This window comes from Ailuropoda melanoleuca, unplaced genomic scaffold, assembly GCF_002007445.2.
Source record: "Ailuropoda melanoleuca isolate Jingjing unplaced genomic scaffold, ASM200744v2 unplaced-scaffold8310, whole genome shotgun sequence".
Classification (NCBI taxonomy): Eukaryota; Metazoa; Chordata; class Mammalia; order Carnivora; family Ursidae; genus Ailuropoda; species Ailuropoda melanoleuca.
In genome coordinates this window covers 180277-203220 of record NW_023253671.1, presented here as the reverse complement: position 1 = coordinate 203220, position 22944 = coordinate 180277, and the positions used below count along the sequence as shown (strand labels likewise).

Here is a 22944-nt window from a genome sequence, read left to right as displayed (position 1 = left end):
AACAGGTGGCCTTAATGTTCACAATGCATCACTTTTCCTATCTTAATACCCAGAGGCCTCAAAGACAGAACCACATTGGCATCTATGCAAGGAGAATTTCTCTGTACCAGCTAAAGAGACGAATATCTCCAAACTGACTTTAGATCTTCCTTCTTCTTAAGGTAGAACTTCAACCCAGAATGCCCTTAACCAAGGAAGCTAAGTGACTGAATTGAGAAGCTTAAATTCAGTTACATCAAAGAAAATTTTGTTGGAGAAATGTCTTTGTCACTTTTCTATTGCTGCTCTCATCAGTTACCACGCGGAGGGTTTAAGAGAAACTAATTTACACTCTTCCAGTCCTGGAGGTCAAAGCCGACAATGAGTCTCATTGGGCTAAAATCAAGATGTCTCTTCAGGACACTGAGACCCTGAATTCCTGCCTAGTTCTGTGATTTTGGGTCACCATTTTTCTCCACAACAATGCATGTCCTTCCAAATTCTACTTAATACCTGAACAGGATGCTCATTAGAGTCACATTTTTGGTTTGAGATTTATTTAAGAGAGGGAGATGAGTGGGGGGGGTTGGAGAGAGCAGAGTGAGTCTTGAACAGACTTCCAGCAGAGCATGGATCCTTAAGCAGAGCTTCATCCCATGACCCTGAGATCATGACCTGAGTTGAAACCAAGAGTTGGACATTCAACCAACTGAGGCACACTGGCTCCCCTAGAATCTCTTTTTAGCAGGTATCCAGAATTAAATTTAAGAACAGAATGATCAAGAATGTTGCTGCATAACAGGCCATCTTAAAAGCAAATGGCTTGGTATAATGTCTTCAGTATCAGGTGGACTTGTGTGGTGATGAGTTGTTCTAATCTCTGTTGATCTCCTCAAGAGTCTTGAGTCAGTTGTGTGTCAGCTGGGAGCTCTGCTGATCTTGCCGGGGTGTTCTAATATAATTGGGGGTTGGCTAGCTAGCTGTGGCTGATCCAGGGTGGACAACTTTTGGCTTGGACAACTGGGCTCTGCTCCACATGTCCTCGCTTCCTCTGGCAGCCCCCCTGGTTTAATTCATTTCTGGAGGCAGAGTTCAAAGACAGAGTAGCAGAAATGTACCAAGGCTCTCAAGTTCACTGCCACTCCCATCATATCCTGCTGGCCACAGCACATAAAATATCCTAATCCAGCCCAGAAGGTACTGCACACATTTTCAAAGACATGAATACAGAGAAAGATGGGGATGTGGGACGATCTCTGCAAACAGTCTACACTAGTACAAATTTCAACTTGGAAAGATTCCTTTCCATTTCCACCTTCAAAAGTGGAATGATCTCAGAACTAACAGAGAGATTGAGTTATGTGTCTATGGGGGCAGCTATGGAAATTCTACTCCACAGTGTAAGGCTTTCCTCCAAATGTAAATATATTCTCTCCACCACTTGCCTGTAGATCACCATCCTAGTCTAAGAAAAGAATAAAGAAAGAAACAATATTCTTTCCAGATAACTCAGAGAGACCAGGAAACTTGTATCTAACTCACTGATTGATGGAACTAAGAACTGTTGTATCACTGAAGCTATCTTTATGGCATCCTTATGTGGATACTGTTTTCCTATTGATTGACCTTCCCAGTGACATATTCCTGATGGTTTTCATCCTGGTACTGTGTTTTATTTATTTTTTTATGGGAAGAGTTCCACTGGAATGAGGTGACATTTGAAATTCAAATAGAATACAGAGACATAGGAATATTTTTCCTCATTTATGCAGTTTTATTGAGATATAATTGACATATAAACTTGCGATTGGTGATTTCATTTACATATACATTGTGAAATGATCACCACAATAGGATAGTGAATATATCCATCACTTCGCATATTACCATTTCTTTTTGTTGTAAGAACATTTACTATGTACTCTGTTGGCAGCATGCAAGTCTACAACACAATATAGTCAACCATAATGAAAATGTTGTACATTATGTTCAGGACTCATTCGTTTTATAACTGAATGTTTGTGGGCTTATACCAGCATCTGACACACAGAACCAGCAAACTACTCTCTCTTTCTATGAATTCAGATTTTTGTATTTCCCCAAACCCCAGCCACACACAAACAGCAAACTACTCTCTCTTTCTATGAATTCAGATTTTTGTATTTCACGTATAAGTGATTTCATACACTAGTTGTCTTTCTCTGATTTATTTCATTTAGCATAATGCCCTTGGGATTGATCTATGATTTATTTATTTATTTATTTATTTAAAAAGATTTTATTTATTTATTTGACAGAGAGAGACAGCCAGCGAGAGAGAGAACACAAACAGGGGGAGTAGGAGAGGAAGAATCAGGCTCCTAGCAGAGAAGCCTGATGTGGGGCTCGATCCCAGAATGCTGGGATCACGCCCTGAGCTGAAGGCAGCCGTTTAAGGACTGTGCCACCCAAGCGCCCCTGATCCATGTTTTAGCAAATGGAAGGATGTCTTCATTTTTTTATTTGTTGAATTCTACTGTATGAATATGCCAATATTATTAATTCACCTTACAATGGATCCTGGGCTGTTTCCGTGTTGTGGCTATTGTAAATAATGCTGCATGAATGTAAGGCTACAGTTATCTGAGATATTACAAATATGTGGGAGTTAAACCATGCACTCATGTATGGCTGGTGGGTGAAAGAAAAAAACCAAAAAGGAAATTAAAAAATCTTGAATCAAATGACAGTGAAAACATGGGCTATCAACACTTATGGGATGTTGCAAAAGCAGCTCTAAGAGGGAAGTTTATAGCAGTAAATGCCTACATCAAGAAAAATTAAAAACCTTAAGTAAATAACCTCACTTTATGATTCAAAGACCTAGAAAAAGAACAAACTAAGTCCCAAGCAGCAGAGGAAAAGAAATAACAAATATCAGAGCATACATAAATGAAATATAGACCAGAAAATGAGTAGGAAAGATTAACAATGCTAGGAGCCAATTTCTTGAAAAGCTAAACAAAACTGACAAACCTTTAGTTATACCAAAGGCAATGGTAGGGGAGAAATGCAAAGACTTAGAAATCAGTAGCAGGAGGGCACATGATGGGATGAGCACTGGGTGTTATAGGAAACTGATGAATTATTGAACTCTACATCAGAAACTAATGATGTGCTATATGTTGGCCAATTGAATTTAAATAATAACAAAAAAGGAAACACTTCTATCATCATGAAAGAAGATGTTAGGGGAAAAAACTCAGTAATAGGACACCTGGGTGGCTCTGTCGGTTAAGTATCTGACCCTAGGTTTTAGCTCAGGTCAGGATCTCAGGACCCCACCTCAGGGTCCATGCTCAGCGAAGAGTCAGTTTGTCTCTCTCCCTCTACTTCTCACCACCCCCTCTTTAGATGCCTCTCTCTCACTCTCTCTCTCTCTCAAATAAATAAATAAATAAGTAAATAATCGTTTTAAAACTTTTTTAAATAAAAAAAATAAAATCATCAGGAACTATGTTACCTTACAACCAATATCATAGAAATGCAAAGAATCATAGGAGAATGCTATGAACAATTTCCTTCCAACAAATTGGACAACCTAGAAGACATGGATATATCCCTAGAAAGGTATAAGCCACCAGCACAAAATTAGAAAGAAATAGGAAATATGAACAAACCAATAATGAGTAATCAAAAGTCTCCCAGGAAAGAAAAGCCCAGGACCAGAGAGCTTCAGAGGTGAATTCCATTAATCACTTAAGAATATATAAACCATAAAATTGAATTAAAAAGAATATATAGACAAGAAAACCAATAGAAAGATGGGTAGTAAGGAGGGCACGTATTGCATGGTGCACTGGGTGTTATACGCAACTAATGAATCATCGAACTTTACATCGGAAGCCGGGGATGTACTGTATGGTGACTAACATAATATAATAAAAAAATCATTAAAAAAAAGAAATATAAGAGTCAATAATTTGAAAAGCTAAGCAAAATTGACAAAGCTTTAGTTAGACCAAAAAAAAAGGGGAAATGAAGAAGATGTAAATAAATAAAATCAACAGCAAAAGATACAAGGAATACCGTAGAAATACAAAGAATCATAAGAGACCTCTATGAACAATTTCACTCCAACTTATTGGACAACCTAGAAGAAATGGATCAATCCTAGAAACATACAAACTACCATGACTAAATCAGGAAGAAATAAGAAGTAGGAACAGACCAATAATGAGTAAGCGTATTAAATCAGTAATCAAATATCTCCAGCAAAGAAAAGCCTAGGACGAGAGAGCTTCAAAGGTGACTTCTACTAATCACTTAAAGAAGAATGAGTGACAATCCTTTTCAAACCTTTCCAGAAACCTAAAGAGGAGGACACATTCTCAACTTCATTTTACAAGGCCAGCATTACCCTGATACCAAAGCCAGAAACGGTCAGTACAAGAAAAGAAAACTATAGACCAATATATTTGATGAACATAGACACAATTTTTTTCCCAAAAATATTAGCAAACTAGATTAAACAGCACATTGAAGGTCTATATTCCATCATCAAGTGAAATTTATCCCCGGGATACAAGGGCGGTTCAGCACAAGCACATCAATAAAAGTGATACAACACATTAATAAAATGAAATATAACAACCATATGCTCGTCTCAATACATGCAGAAAAAGTTTTTGACACAATGCAACATACTTTCATGATTAAAAGAATAAAAAACTTCAACAAACTGGGTGTAGGAGGAATATATCTCAACATAAAATAAGACCATGTATGACAAACTCACAATAACATCATACTCAATGGTGAAAGGTTAGAAAACTTTCCTTTGTGATCAGGAGCAAGACAAGGGTGTCCACTCTCACCCTTCTTATCCAACATAATACTGCAGGTCCTAGCTAGACCAATCAAGCAAGATAAAGAAATAAAAGACATCCATATCAGAAAGAAGTAATATTATTTATTTATTTACAGATGATATGAACTAAATATTGAAAATCCTGCAAACTCAACCCTTAAGAACACACTGACCATCATGAGCACTGAGTCATGTGAATCATGACATTGTACTGTAGTGTTCTGTATGTCGATTTTATGCCCTACACCAATACAACTGTAGTGAATTGAAAATGACACTTGTGGTAGACCTTTTTCAAGGATGGTCCCAATTCACCGCTTATCTCTGTATCCAGGTGTTCTGCAATGTGACTGTGAAGCTCCTCCCATTGAGAGGTGGAGCCTCTCACCTCTGAATCTGGGCTGAAATTCGTGTTTCATTTGCCTTGACTAATACTGTATGCTGAGAATGACAGTGTGCCTCAAGGGGCCTTGCTGTGTTTCTGCTCCTGTCCTGTAACTCCTGCATACAAGTCCAGGGTAGCCTGCCGTAGGAGGAGCAAACATGTGGAGCAGAGCCCAGGTGAACTAACAATGGCCAACCCAGATCAGCCTACCATTAGCAAGTTCCAAATGTGAGAACACAGCGGGGATTAGCATAGCACTTCCAGCTGACCCACAGCTGACAGCAGCCTCATGAGGAGAGCAGCAGAGACCAGAAGACTTCCCCAACATAGCCCCCCATGTGATTTTAAAAGAAGCATTATCTTATATCTTTTACATTTGGCATGGGTTGTCATGCAGCAATAGCTGACGGATACAATAATCAATGTAACAAATCTGAGGGTATTAACAATAATCTACTCCTTCTTATTTTTGACATTTGTTCCAATATTTGAAAGGACTATTCATAATGACCTGGTTATTCACATTTATTCCAAATAACTGTACTAAAAAGTGACTGTCATTGAGATTCCCTTCCAGGTAACTGGTAGAGGTCGGAACGACCTGCATGTTTTTGCAGAAAACTTGTAGGACCCTCAGTCACAAGTTTCCATTCCCAGAGCTTCCCTGGGCAGGAATTCAAGCTCTTATCTGAGTCATCCTTTGATCATAGGATGGAAGAGAGTTTAGAGCATAAAAAGGTAAGAAATTAATGACATCAACAATAACTAAGGATATACTGTATGGTGACTAATATAACATAATAAAAATTATTATTAAAAAAGAAATTAATGACCAATTGTTCTCTCATTCACACTGTAAGTTTTATGACAACATTTTAAAGGGGGGAATTTAAGTTTAGGGCAATGAAAGGAGTAATATTTGTAGGCAGGGTTTGAAATTTTCAATTAGAGACAGCAAAATCATCCAATTAAATAATATAGAATCTGCCACTAAATTCTTCACTCCAATTAAGAGAACCATTTAAACAGGGACAAATATCCCACAGCTCAGTGCGTTGATATTCATCATCATATTCATATCATCATGTGAAAAACATATTTTCCACAATAAGATAGGTTGTGAGAGAAAATTTTACTTCATCATATTTCAGATTTTCTCTGATCCTGAGCCCATGTTAAGTCAATTGGTTTATGCAAATTTGTCTTTCTATAGATTTCACTGGGAGGGTGTTTTGCATAAGCTATTTTTGCCTCACAATTCTGTGCCAGGGATACTGTGGCTGCTGAGCTGATAAGGGAACAGAATCCTAATGAGAAACAAACTGAGGTCTTCAGAGGGGAGGGGTTGGGGGAATGGGATAGGCTGGTGAAGGGTAGTAAGGAGGGGCAAGTATTGCATGGTGCACTGGGTGTTATACGCAACTAATGAATCATCGAACTTTACATCAGAAACCGGGGATGTACTGTATGGTGACTAACATAATATAATAAAAAAACATTAAGAAAAAAGAATCCTAATGAGGATTGTGAAACCCCATGACTAGCTACAAAACAAACTCATAGGCTAAAGTCTCTATTATCAAGAAGAGCATTTAAGGTATAACATAGAAAGGAATGGTAGACGTAGAGTGAAAAACTGTGATCTCAGAATTTCCTCTACAATAAAATTATTTTTATTTTTTTTAAAGATTTTATTTATTTATTTGACAGAGATAGAGACAGCCAGCGAGAGAAGGAACACAAGCAGGGGGCGTGGGAGAGGAAGAAGCAGGCTCACAGCAGAGGAGCCGGATGTGGGGCTCGAACCCATAACGCTGGGATCACGCCCTGAGCCGAAGGCAGATGCCCAACTGCTGTGCCACGCAGGCGCCCCTACAATAAAAATATTAAAAGTGGCCTCAGTTGCCAATATAGTTTATTTCAAAAACAAGTACAGGTCATCACTATATGAGGCAAATGGGAATCTCCGAAATGTTTCTGATTCAAGGTTGGGATTAACTTTGGAAGTTGAGAAGACAAAAGGAAGATTGTTGGCTATCAGAAGGAGCAGAAAGTTTAACAAAGGGACTTATTTAAATTCTATAGAGCAGATGAACTTTAGGAAAATTGAACCTCCAGTATATAAACAGAGGGATGAAGTTCTTCTTTCATGATCTGGTTGAAGAATCACTGGCTGTTAGGCATTAAGGCTGCAATCACAGGTAGTATTTGGAAAATGGCCCTTTCATGGCTTCCCTCTGAAAAATACACTTAGAGCCCCCTTTATGTCTTTGTTCCTCAGGCTGTAGATGAAGGGGTTCAGCATGGGCGTGACCACTGTGTACATCACCGAGGCCACTGCACTTGCGTGGGAGCTCTGGGTAGCAGCAGAGCTAAGGTACACTCCTAGGCTCGTACAATAAAATAAGGAGACAACGGAAAGGTGAGATGCACAGGTGGAAAAAGCTTTATACTTGCCCTGAGCTGATGATATTCTAAGAATGGAGGAAACAATTTTAGAATAAGAGTAAAGTATCCCAGAGAGGGGACCACCACCCAACAGCAGTGCTGCAAAATACATGACAATATTATTAACAAAGGTGTCAGAACAGGCAAGCTGAATCATCTGACTAAGTTCACAGAAGAAGTGGGGGATTTCCACCTCTGTACAGAAGGACAGACGCAACACCATTAAGGTTTGTAACAAAGAATGCAGGGCACTCATGATCCAGGACACCAGAAGCAATAGTGAACAGAGCTGGGGGTTCATGGTGACAGTGTAGTGCAGGGGGTGACAGATGGCCACAAAGCGGTCATAAGCCATCACAGTCAGGAGGAAATTGTCCAAACCTGAAAGAAGTATGAAAAAGTACATCTGCGTGATGCAGCTTTCGTAAGTTATGGTTTTTTTCTGTGTTTGTATATTTACCAGCATCTTAGGGACGGTGGTGGAGGTGAAACAGATGTCTACAAAGGACAGGTTGGCCAGGAAGAAGTACATGGGGGTGTGGAGGTGGGAGTCAGAGCTGACGGCCAGGATGAGGAGCAGGTTTCCAAACACAGTGATCAGGTACATGGAGAGGAAAAGCCCAAACAGGAAGGGTTGCAATTCCGGTTCTTCCAAAAATCCCAGAAGAGCAAATTCTGAAATTTGTGTACCATTCTCTAGAAATTTGTGTATCATTCTCTCATTCCATGTAGTCAATATGACTAGCAAAATAAAAGAAAATAACATGACATAATCATGCATTACTAACATGGCAGAAAAATTGTCATTTGTATTCTGCATCAAGAAATTTAATGTTTATATTTGTGCATGGAACATAAGAAAAATACTAAAAACTAGGAATAAAAAGAAACTATCTCAACATAAAGCCATTTATGAAAAACCCACAGCAAGCATGATACTCCATGGGGATTCAGTGAACCTTTTTCTTCTTTGATCAGGAACAAGGCATGGAAGCCTGATTTCAGAACTTCTACTCAACAGAACATTGGAAGTTCAGGCCACAGCAATTGGATGGGTTAGTCCGGTGATGGGTAGTAAGGAGGGCATGTATTGCAATGAGCACTGGGTGTTATAGGCAACAATGAATCATGGAACACTACATGAAAAACGAATGAACTACTGTATGGTGACTAACATAACATAAAAAAATAAATAAATAAAAAGAAGTAAATGGCTTCCAAACTGGAAAGGAAGAAATAAATGTATGTATGCAAATGATGTTATCTTATATGTAGAAAATCCTAAAAATGCCACAAGAACACGAATAGAAATAATAAATTAATTCAGCCAAGTAACTGGGTACAATGGCAGACCTCAAAAAATCAGTTGCATTTCTACATACCAACAGTGAACAATCTGAGAAAGAAATAAAATAATTCCATTTATGTGACATCTAAATGAATAAGACTGTCACCTCACACCAGTCAGAATGGCTAGCATAAAAAGGACAGGAAATAACAAGTATTGGTGAGGATGTGGAGAAAAGGGAACCCTCGTGCACTGTTGGTAGGAATGCAAACTGGTTCAGCAACTGTGAAAACAGTATGGAGGTTCCTCAAAAAATTAAAAAGAGACATACCACATGATCAAGTAATTCCGCTACTGGGTATTTAGCCAACGAAGACAAAAACACTTATTCAAAATTAAATATGCACCTCATGTTTTTTTGCAGCATTGTTTACAATAGCCAAGATATGGACGCAGCCCAAGTGTCCACTGAGAGATGAATGGAAAAGAAGATTCGGTACATAGAGATAGATAGATACAGATAGTAGATAGTAGATAGATAGAATGATATAGATACACACAATGGAATATTACTCAACCATAGTAAAGAAGGAGGTCTAGCCATTTGCAACAACATGGATGGATCTAGGGGGTGCTATACTAAGCAAAATAAGTCAGGTAAAGAAAATATCATATGACCTCACTTACATACGTAGCCTAAGTATGGAACAAATGAACAAACAGACAGACAGACACTTAAATACAGAGAACAAACTGGTTTGCCAGGGGGGAGGTTGGGAGGTAGATAAAGGGTATCGATGACCTCAAATGAGAACTTGCCTTTTGCAAAATCATGGATGAATCTGGAGGATATAATGTTAAGTAAAAGAAGTCAGTCAGAGAAAGACAAATACCATGTGGTTTTACTTGTATATGTAATTTAAGAAACAAAACAAATGAACAAAGAAAAACAGAGACAAAACAGCAGACAAAACAGTTCTTCAATATGGAGAATACACTGGTGGTTGCCAGAGAGGAGGCAGATGGGGTGATAGGTGAAATAGATGAGGGGATTAAAAGTACGCTTATCGTGATGAACACTGATGATGTATATGGTTTGTTGAATCACTATGTTGTACACCTGAAACTAATATAGCACTGCATGTCAATTTTACAGAAATTGAAAATAGATTTTAAAAAAATACAAAAAGTCCTTAAAATGACCCCAAAAATCTGCAAAATAGAAAAAATACATAGAACAAAATCTATAGGGAAAACCATCTTACTGATGGCAAGAAACAGAATGAAGAATTTATATATTAACTAATAGAATTTATTTTTTTATTATTTTTTTTAAAGATTTTTTATTTATTTATTTACCTGACAGAGACAGCCAGCGAGAGGGGGAACACAAGCAGGGGGAGTGGGAGAGGAAGAAGCAGGCTCATAGCGGAGGAGCCTGATGTGGGGCTCGATCCCATAATGCTGGGATCACGCCCTGAGCTGAAGGCAGACGCTTAACCACTGTGCCACCCAGGTGCCCCTAACTAATAGAATTTAAAACATTTTTATGGCCAAAATGTCTCCATAGAATTCAATAGAGAAACAGCAATCTGCAAAATTATTTGAAATGTTGACAACTGTAGAAAATGGGCACATAATAGACGGGCATATAATAATCATGGGCAAATCAAAGTGGTGACCAAATGTATGAATCTGCTCAAACTCACTAACTGTTTATGAAAACAATAAGAAATCCCTTCCATACCGATCAGCCTGTCAAAAAGCTTAAAGAGCTGTCACATTGATTGGGATTGGAACTTATAAACAGGTAGTAAAGTGGTATTCTTTAATTTTTGTAGAAGAAATGTGAAGTGTTATAACATTTGGGGGAAATGGTCTGAAGACAGCTATGAATAATAAGATATAGGTATGCATTATTTCCTCAAGGTTTCTCATCTCAGCACTATTGACATTCAGCCCCAGGTCATTCTCTGCGCTGGGGTTTGTCCTGGGCATTGTCTGATGTTTAGAGCATCTCTGGCCTCTAGTGACACCTCCCGTATCTGACAGCCTAAAATGCCTCTGAACATCCCCTGGTGTCCCATGGAGGACAACATTGCCCCTGGTGGAGAACCAGCATTCTAACACAATCTCAAAATATCTTTGTATAATTGATGTAATAGCAATTTAATGAGAAAGAATATGAAAAATGCTCAAAAGTGTCAATGACACAGCCACACCCTGAAATATTATGCAATTACTGAAATAATGAATTAGCATTATACTGGTTGATGGGGGCAAGTCTGTAAAGTACTATTGGGGGAGATAAGCTATATATATATGACTGAACCGTAGTTAAAGGCCATTTACAATGTGCATAAGATTGCATTCATGAATTTGTATAGAAGCCTATGAATCAGGGCACCTGGGTGGGTTAATTGGTTAAACGTCTGCCTCTGGCTCAGGTCCTGGGCTCGGAGTCCTGGGATCCAGCCCAGCATCAGGCTCCTGAGAAGGAAGCCTGCTTCTCCCTCTCCCTCTGCCCCTCCACTCTGCTATGCTCCCTTGTGCACTCTCTGTCTCTATCAAATACATAAATAAAATATTTAAGAAAAAAGCGTATGACTATTTGTGTGTGCATAATACAGAAACATACAATTTTGTTGAGAGAAAGAGAGAGCACAGAAGCTAGGTGGGTGAGCGACAGAGGAAGAGGCAGAGAGAGAAACTCAAGCAGGCTTCACAGTCAGCCCAGAGCCTGACCCAGGGCTCCATCTCATGACCCTGACATCATGACCTGAGCTGAAATCTAGAGTCAGACACTCAGCTGACTGGGCCACCCAGGGACCCCTAGGAATGTAAGTTTTAAAAGAAACTAAGAGCTTATGGAACAAAGGATCGCAGTAGGAATGAGAATAGGTTAGGCATGGAGCTATCTCAAACAACAGTCCGAAACACAATGTCAATTTAAAACTAACTTTATAGACAAGCATAAAATAGTGTTAATGTAATGACATCAACATGGGTCGCTAACTCAAGATTGAAGTGCTGAAGACTTGGAAGCAGGGGCGCCTGGCTGGCTCAGTCAGTAGAGAGTACAGCTCCTGTTCTTGGGCTTGAGAGTCTGACCCCCACATTGGGCGTACAGATTAGTTTTAAACAACATAAAAACTTAGAAATAAACTAAATTATAAAATAATCTAACCAAAGCATTATCTACACTGATGCATTCATCTCCTACAGGGATATATTAATTCATATTTGTTGAGGAAGAAAAGGTGAATGTTAGTTAAACAATAAAGACTGTTTTTCAAATGATGGCTGCAGGTGACGAGATGTTGAGAAATAGACCTAATCACAAAAGACCAAAAGGTAGAATAGGGAATAACAGAAATGTGAAGATATGTTGTTGGAAATATGTAAAAATGGTGATTTATTAATTCAGATGTTGCAGAAGAACTTTCTACACTTAAACATACAAGAGGGGGGAGGAAAATATGACCAATGATAGGTTTGAGCACAAAATGTATTAACTTTATTTCTACCCTCGAATACATCTACACGCACATAAAGGAACTGAAGGTCAAACAGCAAAGTTGATGGCAAAATTCCAATTCTTATGTTTGGAAAAACGGAATAAAAAACAGGAATATAAACACCCCAAACCCACCCAATGAAACACAGGACTGGCACAGACAATTTATAATAGAGAAGGCAAACGTCTATGAAACCCAGAAATATTCTCATCCTCACCAGTAAGGAAATAATGGCAACGTTAACCTTTTTTAGTATACCTCTTTTCACCTGTTACATTTAAAAAAAAACTTCCTTGGAATACCCAGCATGAAAAAAGACACTGTGAAATGTATGTCTCATGATCCATTGGTCTGGAGTTTTCTCATCAATATGGGAACACACTCAAATTTTCCCTGGCTTAAGAGAATAAAAGGAATGCCCTCACTTGACTGTGTACCCCTCGTAGCTAATACCCTGTATCTCTATTCCTCTTAATTGCAAAGATTCTTGGAATTGTGTTCTACTCTTACTGGGACCAGTTTTTGCCACCCATCATCACACAACCATCACCACTAGTTAATCTTCAACGATCTCCTCTGCATGCTGATTTTAGTGTTTTCTTTTTAGGATCACAAATAAATATATTCACTAGTTATTCAAGCAAGCCAAAACCCACAGTGATGTCCCAGTGCTGGGCAGGGCTGGGTTGGCTCTCAGGTGGCTTCAGGTAAATATTCTCACCCTTCTATTCTCGCTGGCCCTTTCCTGCAGTACCTGCTGGATATTCAGACTCACCTGTATGGGGGTCTCTGTATGGAAGTCTGAATTCCTCCCTCAATGGTTGATGATGAACACTGAAGTTCTGTTCTCAAACAACATAGCAGGAGTCTCCTAGCCAGACTTAGGACTTCAAAAAGAAATAACTGTGTCTCACTCAGCCCAAGGTTGCACCTGCTGAGGGACAACAGCAGAAGAGATATTTACATGTCCCTTTGCTCCTTAAGCATATTTCCCTCCTGGTCCTCCAACCCCTGGGCACATTATCTCCCATGGGACATTGCTCTGGAGAGATGGACTATTTTTTTTTTTTGCCTGTTCCCAGGAGACCAGCTTATGAGTCAGTTGAATCCAGTTATTATTCTTCCCTGAACTCACCTTCCTCCCACAGAGCTAACCTCCTAGGACCTTATCCCAACTCTGAGTTAGAGATTTCTCCAAATCTAAGAGTGAAGAATTTTTCCTTACTAAGCTCCTTGGGTCCCCCATATATTGACTTATGGTGGGACACAGCACTGATATCCCCAGAAGATTGCTATTTCCCCTTCAACAAGGTGAAGGACTGTATTCCTTTAACATAAAACCACGGTACTACAGTCCTTGGCTTCCATGACCCTTTTGCCAAATCAGTTAAGAGTTCAATGCTGTAAGATAAATTAAGAGCTGTTGTTTCTTCCAAATTTATAAAATATTTTGGTAATTAAAAGCTACGTACTTAGGTATGGAGCTTCAGGTTCACAAGATGAAAAGAGTTCTGGAGATGGATGGTGCCAACCGCACAGCAGTGGGAATTGCTTCATCCCACTGAGCTGTGCATCTAAAAATGTTTTAGAGACTTCTGGGTGGCTCAGTCAATCCAGCCTCTGACTCGAAATCTCAGCTCAGGTCTTGATCTCAGTGTCTTGAGTTCAAGACAGATGTTGGACTCCCCGCTGGGCATGGAGCCTACTTAATAAAATGATAAAAATAAAAATAAAAATCGTTAAGAGGTGGTGAAAGAGGTCATTGAAATTGAGGAGTGCACTTGCCCTGATGAGCACAGGTTAATGTATGGAAGTGTTGAATCACTAAGTTGTACACTTGACTACTATTGTGCTGTATGTTAACTAAATGGAATTTAAATAAAAACTTTAAAAAATATACCTAATAAGTACTAGGAAATGTATGAATTGTGGAATTTTGTGTTGTGCCCCTGAAACTAGTAAAGCACTGTATGTTAATTTCACTTTAATTGAAAAATCTTTAAAGAAAAAAATAAATAATAAATTTTAAAAAAGACAAAAGGATAAAAAGATTACCTCTAATTGTCCAGGTGAGACTAAGGTAATCACAACGGTCCTCCAAATGTTGACATGGAGACAAAAGAGTTAGTGTTAAGAAGACTTTGAAAATGTTGCCCTGCTGGCTCTGAAGGTGGAGAAAGGGCCATGAACCCAAGAATGCAGGTGACCAGTAATCGACTGGAATTGGAAAGGGCACAGAGCCTCCGTTGAGCTTCTAGAAGGAGCTCAACCCTGCAGACATAGTCAATGAAATTGTATGAGGAAACTGAGTTTGAGCCTCTCAGTTCACCTATCTGCTTCCCTTGGATAAGGCAATTCATACTAAAAACTCACAGTAGGTAGCAAGGAATTTTTTAAAATTTAAATTCAGTTAGCCAACAAGAAAGGAAATTTTAAATCGCTGTGGTTATATTTTGCCCCATCAGCTGGTGTAGTGAATTCCTCGTGGCAATAATGAGTGTGGTCTGACTCTGAGGCGTTTGAGGCAGTGACATAGGAAAGGAACTCATGATCAGTACAAGATCACCCACTGTAGTTTAAATCTATGTTTGTATTTCTGCACCCTTTTATTTCACATAAATTCAAAGCTTCATTCTTTTTTTAGTGCCATCCTCTCCAGCTTTCTCAAGATCGCCATCAACATAAAAATGAAATCATAAATGTGTCTGTGTGTGTGCACACGTGAGTGAGTTTATTTGAAAGTAATATACTTGTCACATCACCCAATTACCCCATGCCCCTGATCCACCTCCCTTTGACAGCTCTCATTTGTTTCCTATAGTTAGGAGTCTCTCATGGTTTATCTCCCTCTCTGAATTTAAATAAAAAATAAAGTAAGTAAATGTATGCAAACATGCACATATACAAGAAACAACCATTACCCTTAAATGTTTTCTTTGAGTTAAAAAAGAATGTCCACACATTTTATTCATTCCCAAAAATGTCCATATAAAGTTATGTTCAGAATCCCACATTACAAAAACAAAATAAAAGAAACAAAACAAAAGAGCAAAACAAACAAAAAAGAAACAGAACAGAGGATGATAGGCGCAGGGAGGAAAAAATAAAATAAGACAAAATCAGAGAGGGAGACAAAGCATAATATACTCTTAACTACAGGAAACAAACTGAGGGTTGTTGGAGGGGAGGTGGGTGGGGGATGTGGTTACTAGGTGATGACCATTAAAGAGGATACCTGATGCAATGAGCAATGGGTGTTATATGCAATGGATGAAATCTGAACTCTACATCTGAAACTAAAATAAATAAATAAATTAAATAAATAAAAATAATTCAATCAAAAAAAATGAGGGATAAAATATCAAAATTTTATTCATCAGGAAAATTGGTCTGTAATTCTCCTTTTTGATGGGGTCTTTGCCTGCTTTGGCGATCAAGGTGATACTGGCCTCATAGAATGAATTTGGTAGTATTCCTTCTGTTTCTATTTTTTGAAACAGCTTCGGGAGAATAGGTATTATTTCTTCTTTGAAAGATTGGTAGAATTCCCCAGGGAATCCATCAGGCCCTGGGCCCTTGTTTTTGGGGAGGTTTTTGATCATTGCTTTAATCTCTTCATGATTAATTGGTATGTTTAGATAATCAATTTCTTCCTGTTTCAGTCTTAGTAGTTTATAGGTTTCCAGGAAGTCATCCATCTCTTCCAGGTTGTTTAATTTATTGGCATAAAGCTGTTGATAAAAGTTTCTAATGATCCTTCCTATTTCATTGATGTTGGTTGTGACCTCTCCCCTTTTATTCATAATTTTATTAATTTGGGTCCTTTCTCTATTCTTTTGAATAAGCCTGGCCAGTGGCTTATTGATCTTACTTATTCTGTCAAAGAACCAGCTTCTAGTTCTGTTGATCGGCTCTACTGTGCCCCTGGTTTCTAATTCATTGATCTCTGCTCTTTCTTGATAAACTGCTTTTTGGTGCGTGGGTTAGGCCTGTTCTTCTGTTCCAGCTCCACCTTCTTAAGGTGAGAATATAAAAACTGCATTTTAGATTTTTCTATTCTTTTGAGTGTGGCTTGGGTGGCTTTGGACAGCTACATGCAAAAGAATGAAACTTGACCACTCTCTCACACCATACACAAAGATAAACTCCAAATGGATGAAAGACCTTGATGTGAGACAGGAATCCATCAAAATCCTAGAGGAGAACATAAGCTGCAACCCCTTTGATATCGGCCACAGCAACTTTTCCATGACACACCTCCAAAGGCAAGAGAAACAAAAGAAAAAAAATGAACTTTTGGGACTTTATCAAGATAAAAAGCTTCTGCACAGCCAAGGAAACTGTCAAAAAAACTAAGAGGCAGCCGACGGAATGGGAGAAGATATTTGCAAGTGATACTACAGATAAAAGATTAGTATCCAAGGACTACAAAGAACTTCTCCAACTCAATACACGTGAAAAAAATAAATAAAAAATGGGCAGAAGATATGAACAGACACTTTTCCAATGAAGACATACAAATGGCTAACAGACACATGAAAAAATGCTCAAAATCATTAGCCATCAGGGAAATTCAAATCAAAACCACACTAAGATACCACCTTACGCCAGTTAGAATGGCAAAAATAGACAAGGCAGGAATCAACGATTGTTGGAGAGGATGTGGAGAAAGGGGATCCCTCCTACATTGTTGGTGAGAATGCAAGTTGGTACAGCCACTCTGGAAAACAGTGTGGAGGTCCCTTAAAAAGTTAAAAATTGAGCTACCCTATGATCCAGCCATTGCACTCCTGGGTGTTTACCCCAAAGATACAGACGTAGTGAAGAGAAGGGCCATATGCACCCCAACGTCATAGCAGCATTGTCCACAATGCTGAGGTGCCCTTCAACAGATGAGTGTATAAAGAAGAAGTGGTCCATATATACAATGGAAAATTACTCAGCCATCAAAAAGAATGATTTCACAACACTTGCAGCAACATGGACGGGAGTGGAGGAGATAATGCTAAGCGAAATAAATCAAGCAGAGAAAGACAATTAGCATATGGTTTCACTCATTTATGGAACATAAGAGGTAGGAAGATCGGTAGGAGTAGAAAGGGAAGAAGGAAGGAGGGTAAAAAGAAGGGGAATGAACCATGAGAGACTATGGACTCTGGGGAACAAACTGAAGGCTTTAGAGGGGAGGGAGGTGGGGGATCAGGATAGGCCTGTGATGGGTATTAAGGAGGGCACGTATTGCATGGTGCACTGGGTGTTATAGGCAAGTAATGAATCATGGAACTTTACATCAAAAACTTGGGATGTACTGTATGGTGACTAACATAATATAATAAAAATTTATTATTAAAAAAAAAAGATCGCCATGCATGTGCCCCTTCAAAAAAAAAAAAAGGAAAGTAAAAGTATATACAAATTTGAACACAAAGATTAAGATAGAACAAGTGGCTTTAATGCTTCAGTTTTTCTACCTTAGTGTCAGCAAGTCAGTACGGCTCATGGCACGGGAGATTTTCTGTACCGGCAATTGGGGTTGAACATCACAAAGTGACTTCAGATTTTTTTTCTAATTAAAGTGGGATTTCAATACCAGATATCCTTAACCAGGAAAATATAAATGAATAAGATCTGAGGCTGAATTCATTTCCCTTGAACAAAGTCTTATTGGATTAATGTCTGGATTAGATCTTTACTATGGTTGTAACAAATTACCATGATGCTGGCTTAGAACAAATCAATTTATTTTTGATAGCTCTGGAAGTTGGAAGTATCCGAAATAGGTCTCCCTGGGATAAAATCACTCTGTCTGCAGAGAAGAGTTCAGTCTGAAGGTCTGGGGAGAATGTGTTTTCTTGCCTATTCCAGCTTTAGAGCCACCTGTACTCCCTGACTCATGTGCCCTCCCTTTGTCTTCAAAGTCAGCAACATAGCACCTCAAAATCTCTCTGACTCCAAGTCTTCTGTCTCCCTCTTCCACAGTTTGAGGACCCTTGTGATCTATTCAGCTCATCTGAATAATCAGAATAACTTTACCCTAGCGTCAGCTGACTAGTAATGTTAATACCATTTGCAACCTCAATTTTCCCTTGTCATGACACAAGACTATCCACAGATTCTGTAGATTAAGATGTGGAAATAATTTGGGGACATTATTCTGCCTACTAAAAGTCTTGGTCAGAGGTGTTTTTGATGTCAATTCAGAGGCCCTCCCTTTGAAGAATCACACACAGAATTTATTTCAGACTCTAAGGTGGGCACTTAGACTTTTCTTTCAAAACCACACATGAAAAAGATCTCATGGCTTATTAATTACGTCTACACCAAAACTACAAATGGCAAAGTAAACCCTTAACTAAATAAATACAATATCATCTCAAGGTTAAGGGACAGTGCAAGGAGGTCAGATCTCTGGAAGGCAGGCAAGTTCATGAGAATGAGGAATTCAAAACTGGATTCACCTGACTTCTAGTCTGGTCTCCCAGGGACAGAGTCTCAGCAGGAAAAGTTTCCTTTGTGTCCAGACCAGTGGCCCACAGGGAATGCAGTTCTCCGAAGTGGGAGTAACAATGGAAACAGCACCTAGTGAGCAGACACATAGAGCTGTAAATATCTCCTCTGCTGTAGAACAACAGCATGTGGATCCTTGGACTGGCCGGGACATGGTTGTTGTTTCTGTGTTCCTAAGTCTGGCTGGGGGACCCATGCTTCACTCGTTTCTGCTGTCCTGTCTGGGAACAGAGCTTCGGTCTCCATCATCAACTATTCAAGAAGAATTCAGACCTCCACGCAGAGACCTTCATCTTAGAGACCCCACCCAGGTGAGTCTGAGAGCTCAGCAGGTATTTCAGGAAAGGATCAGAGAGAATGGAAGCTAAGAACATGTCCTGAACTCACCTGAGATGAGATAGACTCATTTATAATTATTTTATGTACTGTGTTCAAAAGAGAAGTGTCCTTTGGACTCAGCCATACAGGCATCTTTGTTGACAATATGTGGTGGGAATGGAAGTCCTGTTGGACACGACTGAGGAAGGATTGGGGGACATAGAGTGGTTCCAGTGAAACATATCCAAGGAGTTTGCAGCTAAGGGGAGCAGGAAAACAGTATTAGTTTGGAGGCATGTGTGGTGAGCTTTTTAAGATGTGCTTTTGAGCGTTTTCTGTATTTATAGAAAGCCCCTTGAGACCTACATTTCTTTTCTTTTTTTTATAAAAATATTTTTTATTATATTATGTTAGTCACCAAACAGTACATCCCTGGTTTCTGATGTAAAGTTCGATGATTCATTAGTTGCGTATAACACCCAGTGCTCCATGCAATACGTGCCCTCCTTACTACCCATCACTAGTCCATCCCATTCCCCCACCCCCTCCCCTCTGAAGCCCTCAGTTTGTTTCCTAAAGTCCATAGTCTCTCATGGTTCATTCCTCAGCATTTTCTCTCACATTGAGTATTCCCATGAAAAGTTGTATTTAATATGCAAAAAGGAGTATGCTAATTAGATTTACTTTGTAATACTTCATGACCAAGGTATGTGGAAACTATGAAGACATGTGTGAGGTAGAAGGAAAAACTCAGCCAAATCTCCTCACTGGTGATGATCACTCGTTTACTTACCGGAAGAAACTATATGGTAAGCTTTTTACACACACTGACGAAGGCTGTCTGCCACCCTAGGAGATCGGATAATGCTATCCCCACTATTTGAGTACAGATATTGCCATTTGGATGGACTGTATGTCTCTCCAAATTCAAACAGCATATATGTGGCAGATCTGACATTCAAAACCTGGTTGTCTCATTCCAAAAGTTTTGCCTTTAAAATCATTCAAAAAGTCATTTATTATTTCATCTTTAAAAAGCCCCTTCTATTGTACCTTGTATATTTTCTGTTATAAACTGCTGTTTATTCCTTTTGCACGTTTTTCTAGAGGGATCTCAATCAGTAAAATGTGTTGACATCATAAAAATCCCACTCCTTTCTTGTTTAGGTACATTGTTATTTTCCTGCTTTGTTAATCATTCTGGGCAGCAAGTGGATATGGACTGGGGCTGGACTGCTGCCAGAACCAGGGAAGCTTTCTACTCATCAGTCTCTCAGGGACTGCCTGAGTTTATTAGATCTCCTTTACCGCTTGTGTCCATTCTTTCCTGTCTGTGATTTTGGGACTGCCTTCTTATGCTTCTTTAAATACAGGACACATGATGATCATATTAAAATAGAACCTTGTTTCCATGACGGTGGGAGGCTTACTAACTAGAATTTAAGTATTATTTGCAGAGTTTGATGTTGACAGCTTGCCTTGTATCATTCTTTCAAAATTTCTGAGGGCAAGAAAAACATGATAGAAATGCAGTGTCATGAGGCCAGAGTGCCCTGTGCATGTGTGTGTGTGTGTGTGTTTGTGTGTGTGTGTGTGTGTCTGTGTTGTGGGGCATGAGCAGTCCTCAGGGCAATGGTACCCCAGTTCATATACTCCAATATGTGACGCTTAAATGCAGAATGTTCACCAACAGATGGAAATAAGGAAGGGATCCATCTCGATTCACAGAACACCTTGGAACACAATTAATAAGACGCAACGAACACCATGTGAAGGAAGGACTCCCTGTGTCTTGAAGTCCCATCAGTGGCAGGAAAGCCCCCTCGGTCCTCAACATTCTCTGCCACCACCTCTCCTCTCTCTCCCTCTTGCTCATTCCCTCAGCACACTGACTGCATGTTGAGATCTGCAGATCTGCTGTAAGTGCCTTCTGCAGGGCCTTTGCTCTGCTTTCCCTGCAGGGCACCCACCTCCCCCAGATATCCTCCTGCCTCCTGTTCCGTCTTTCTGGAAGCTTCTGTTCAAGTGTCACCTTCTTTGCAGGTCTTCCTGAACTCCTATTAAAACTTAGCACCCTCACCATCCTCTGCTTTCTTCATACCGGCTACTGTTAGTATTAATTGTCTCGGAATCATTACAGATACACTGGTCCAGTCATTGAAGTAAATATATTTTGGCTTATCACCTTGCAGGCTGAGCTTGCATTTTTCAGATTCCAGTGGCAAGGACAATTTAATACCGCATCTTCAAAGTAATTTTATTTGAATTGTATTTTCGCACTTTCATTTTTTCCCTCATGGCACCTGTCACCATCTGACACAGTGTATAATCTTCAGTTATATAGACATATAAGTAAATAAGTATAACCAGATATAGATTCTTTCTCCATGTTTGGATTTTCTTATTTTCTTCTTTCTTATTTTCATCTTTCTATTTACTTATTTTCTTCTCCAAGTTTTTACTTAAATTTAAGTTAGTTAAGAAGAGCACGTGATGTGATGAGCACTGGGTGTTATATGCAACTAATGAATCCTTGAACACTGCACCAGAACTAATGTTGTACTATATGCTGGCTAACTGAACATAAAACAAACAAACAAACACAATCACTCCACCTCAAGCTCCTACTTTCAGCCTTAGGCAGCCACTAAGCTACTTTTTCTTTCTAGAGATTTGCCTCTTCTGGACATTTCATATAAATGGAATCATAAAATATGTTTTTTGTGAAAAAATAAGTTAGAACATGCGTACAGTATGAGCGTCATGTATAGAATTTAGTGATTCAACTCTTCTGTACAACACCTGGTGCTCATCACCACAAGTGCCCTCCTTCATCCCCATCATCCTTTCTTCCCATCCCCCCACACACCTCCCTCCAGCAACCCTCAGTTTGTTCTCTATAGTTAAGGGTCGGCTTCCTGGTTTGCCTCTCTTTTTTAACTTTCTTGTTATTTTTATTTTTTATTTTTTCAAATTTTTACTGGGTATGCAGTAATTTATTTATTTATTTATTTATTTATTTTTATGTTCAGTTAGCCACTGTATAGTACAAAATTAGTTTTAATGTAGTGTTCAATGATTCATTAGTTGAATATAATACCCAGTGCTCATCAGGGCATGTGCCTTCCTTAATACCACCTGATTACCCCATCTCCCCACCTCCTCCCCTCTGAAATGCTCAATTTGTTTCCCAGAGTCCATAGTTTCTCATGGTTCCTCTCCCTCTCTGATTTCTCCCCCTTCACTTTTCCCTCCGTTCCCCTATGGTCCTCAGGGCTATTCCTTATGTTTGACTAGGAGTAAAACCATATCATAATTGTCTTTCTCTGCTTGACTTATTTCACTTAGCATAATCCTCTCTTTTTTTCTTTCCCCCACTATGTTTGGGGTTTGTTGTTGTTGTTGTTGTTTGTTTGTTGTTTCTTAAATTCCACACATGAGTGAGATCATATGGCGTTTGTCTTTCTTTGACTGACTTATTCACTTAGCATAATACACCCTACCTCCATTCCGGTCATTGAAAATGGCAAGATTTCAATACCTTTAGATGGCTGAGTAATATTCTATTGCATATATGTACACCACATCTTCTCTATCCATTCATCATTCAATGGACATTTGAACATACAATATGCCAATAGTTTGGCTATTG

General features: G+C 39.1%; 1 protein-coding gene across 1 annotated transcript; it reads right to left on the bottom strand.

The window, feature by feature from the left end:
• Positions 1-7437: 7437 nt before the first annotated feature.
• On the bottom strand, positions 7438-8355 carry LOC100470057 (olfactory receptor-like protein OLF4). The gene has a single exon (XM_002930438.2). The coding sequence runs from the start codon at positions 8266-8268 to the stop codon at positions 7438-7440; it is 831 nt and encodes a 276-aa protein (XP_002930484.2). The 5' UTR covers positions 8269-8355.
• Between the last annotated feature and the right edge of the window lie 14589 nt (positions 8356-22944).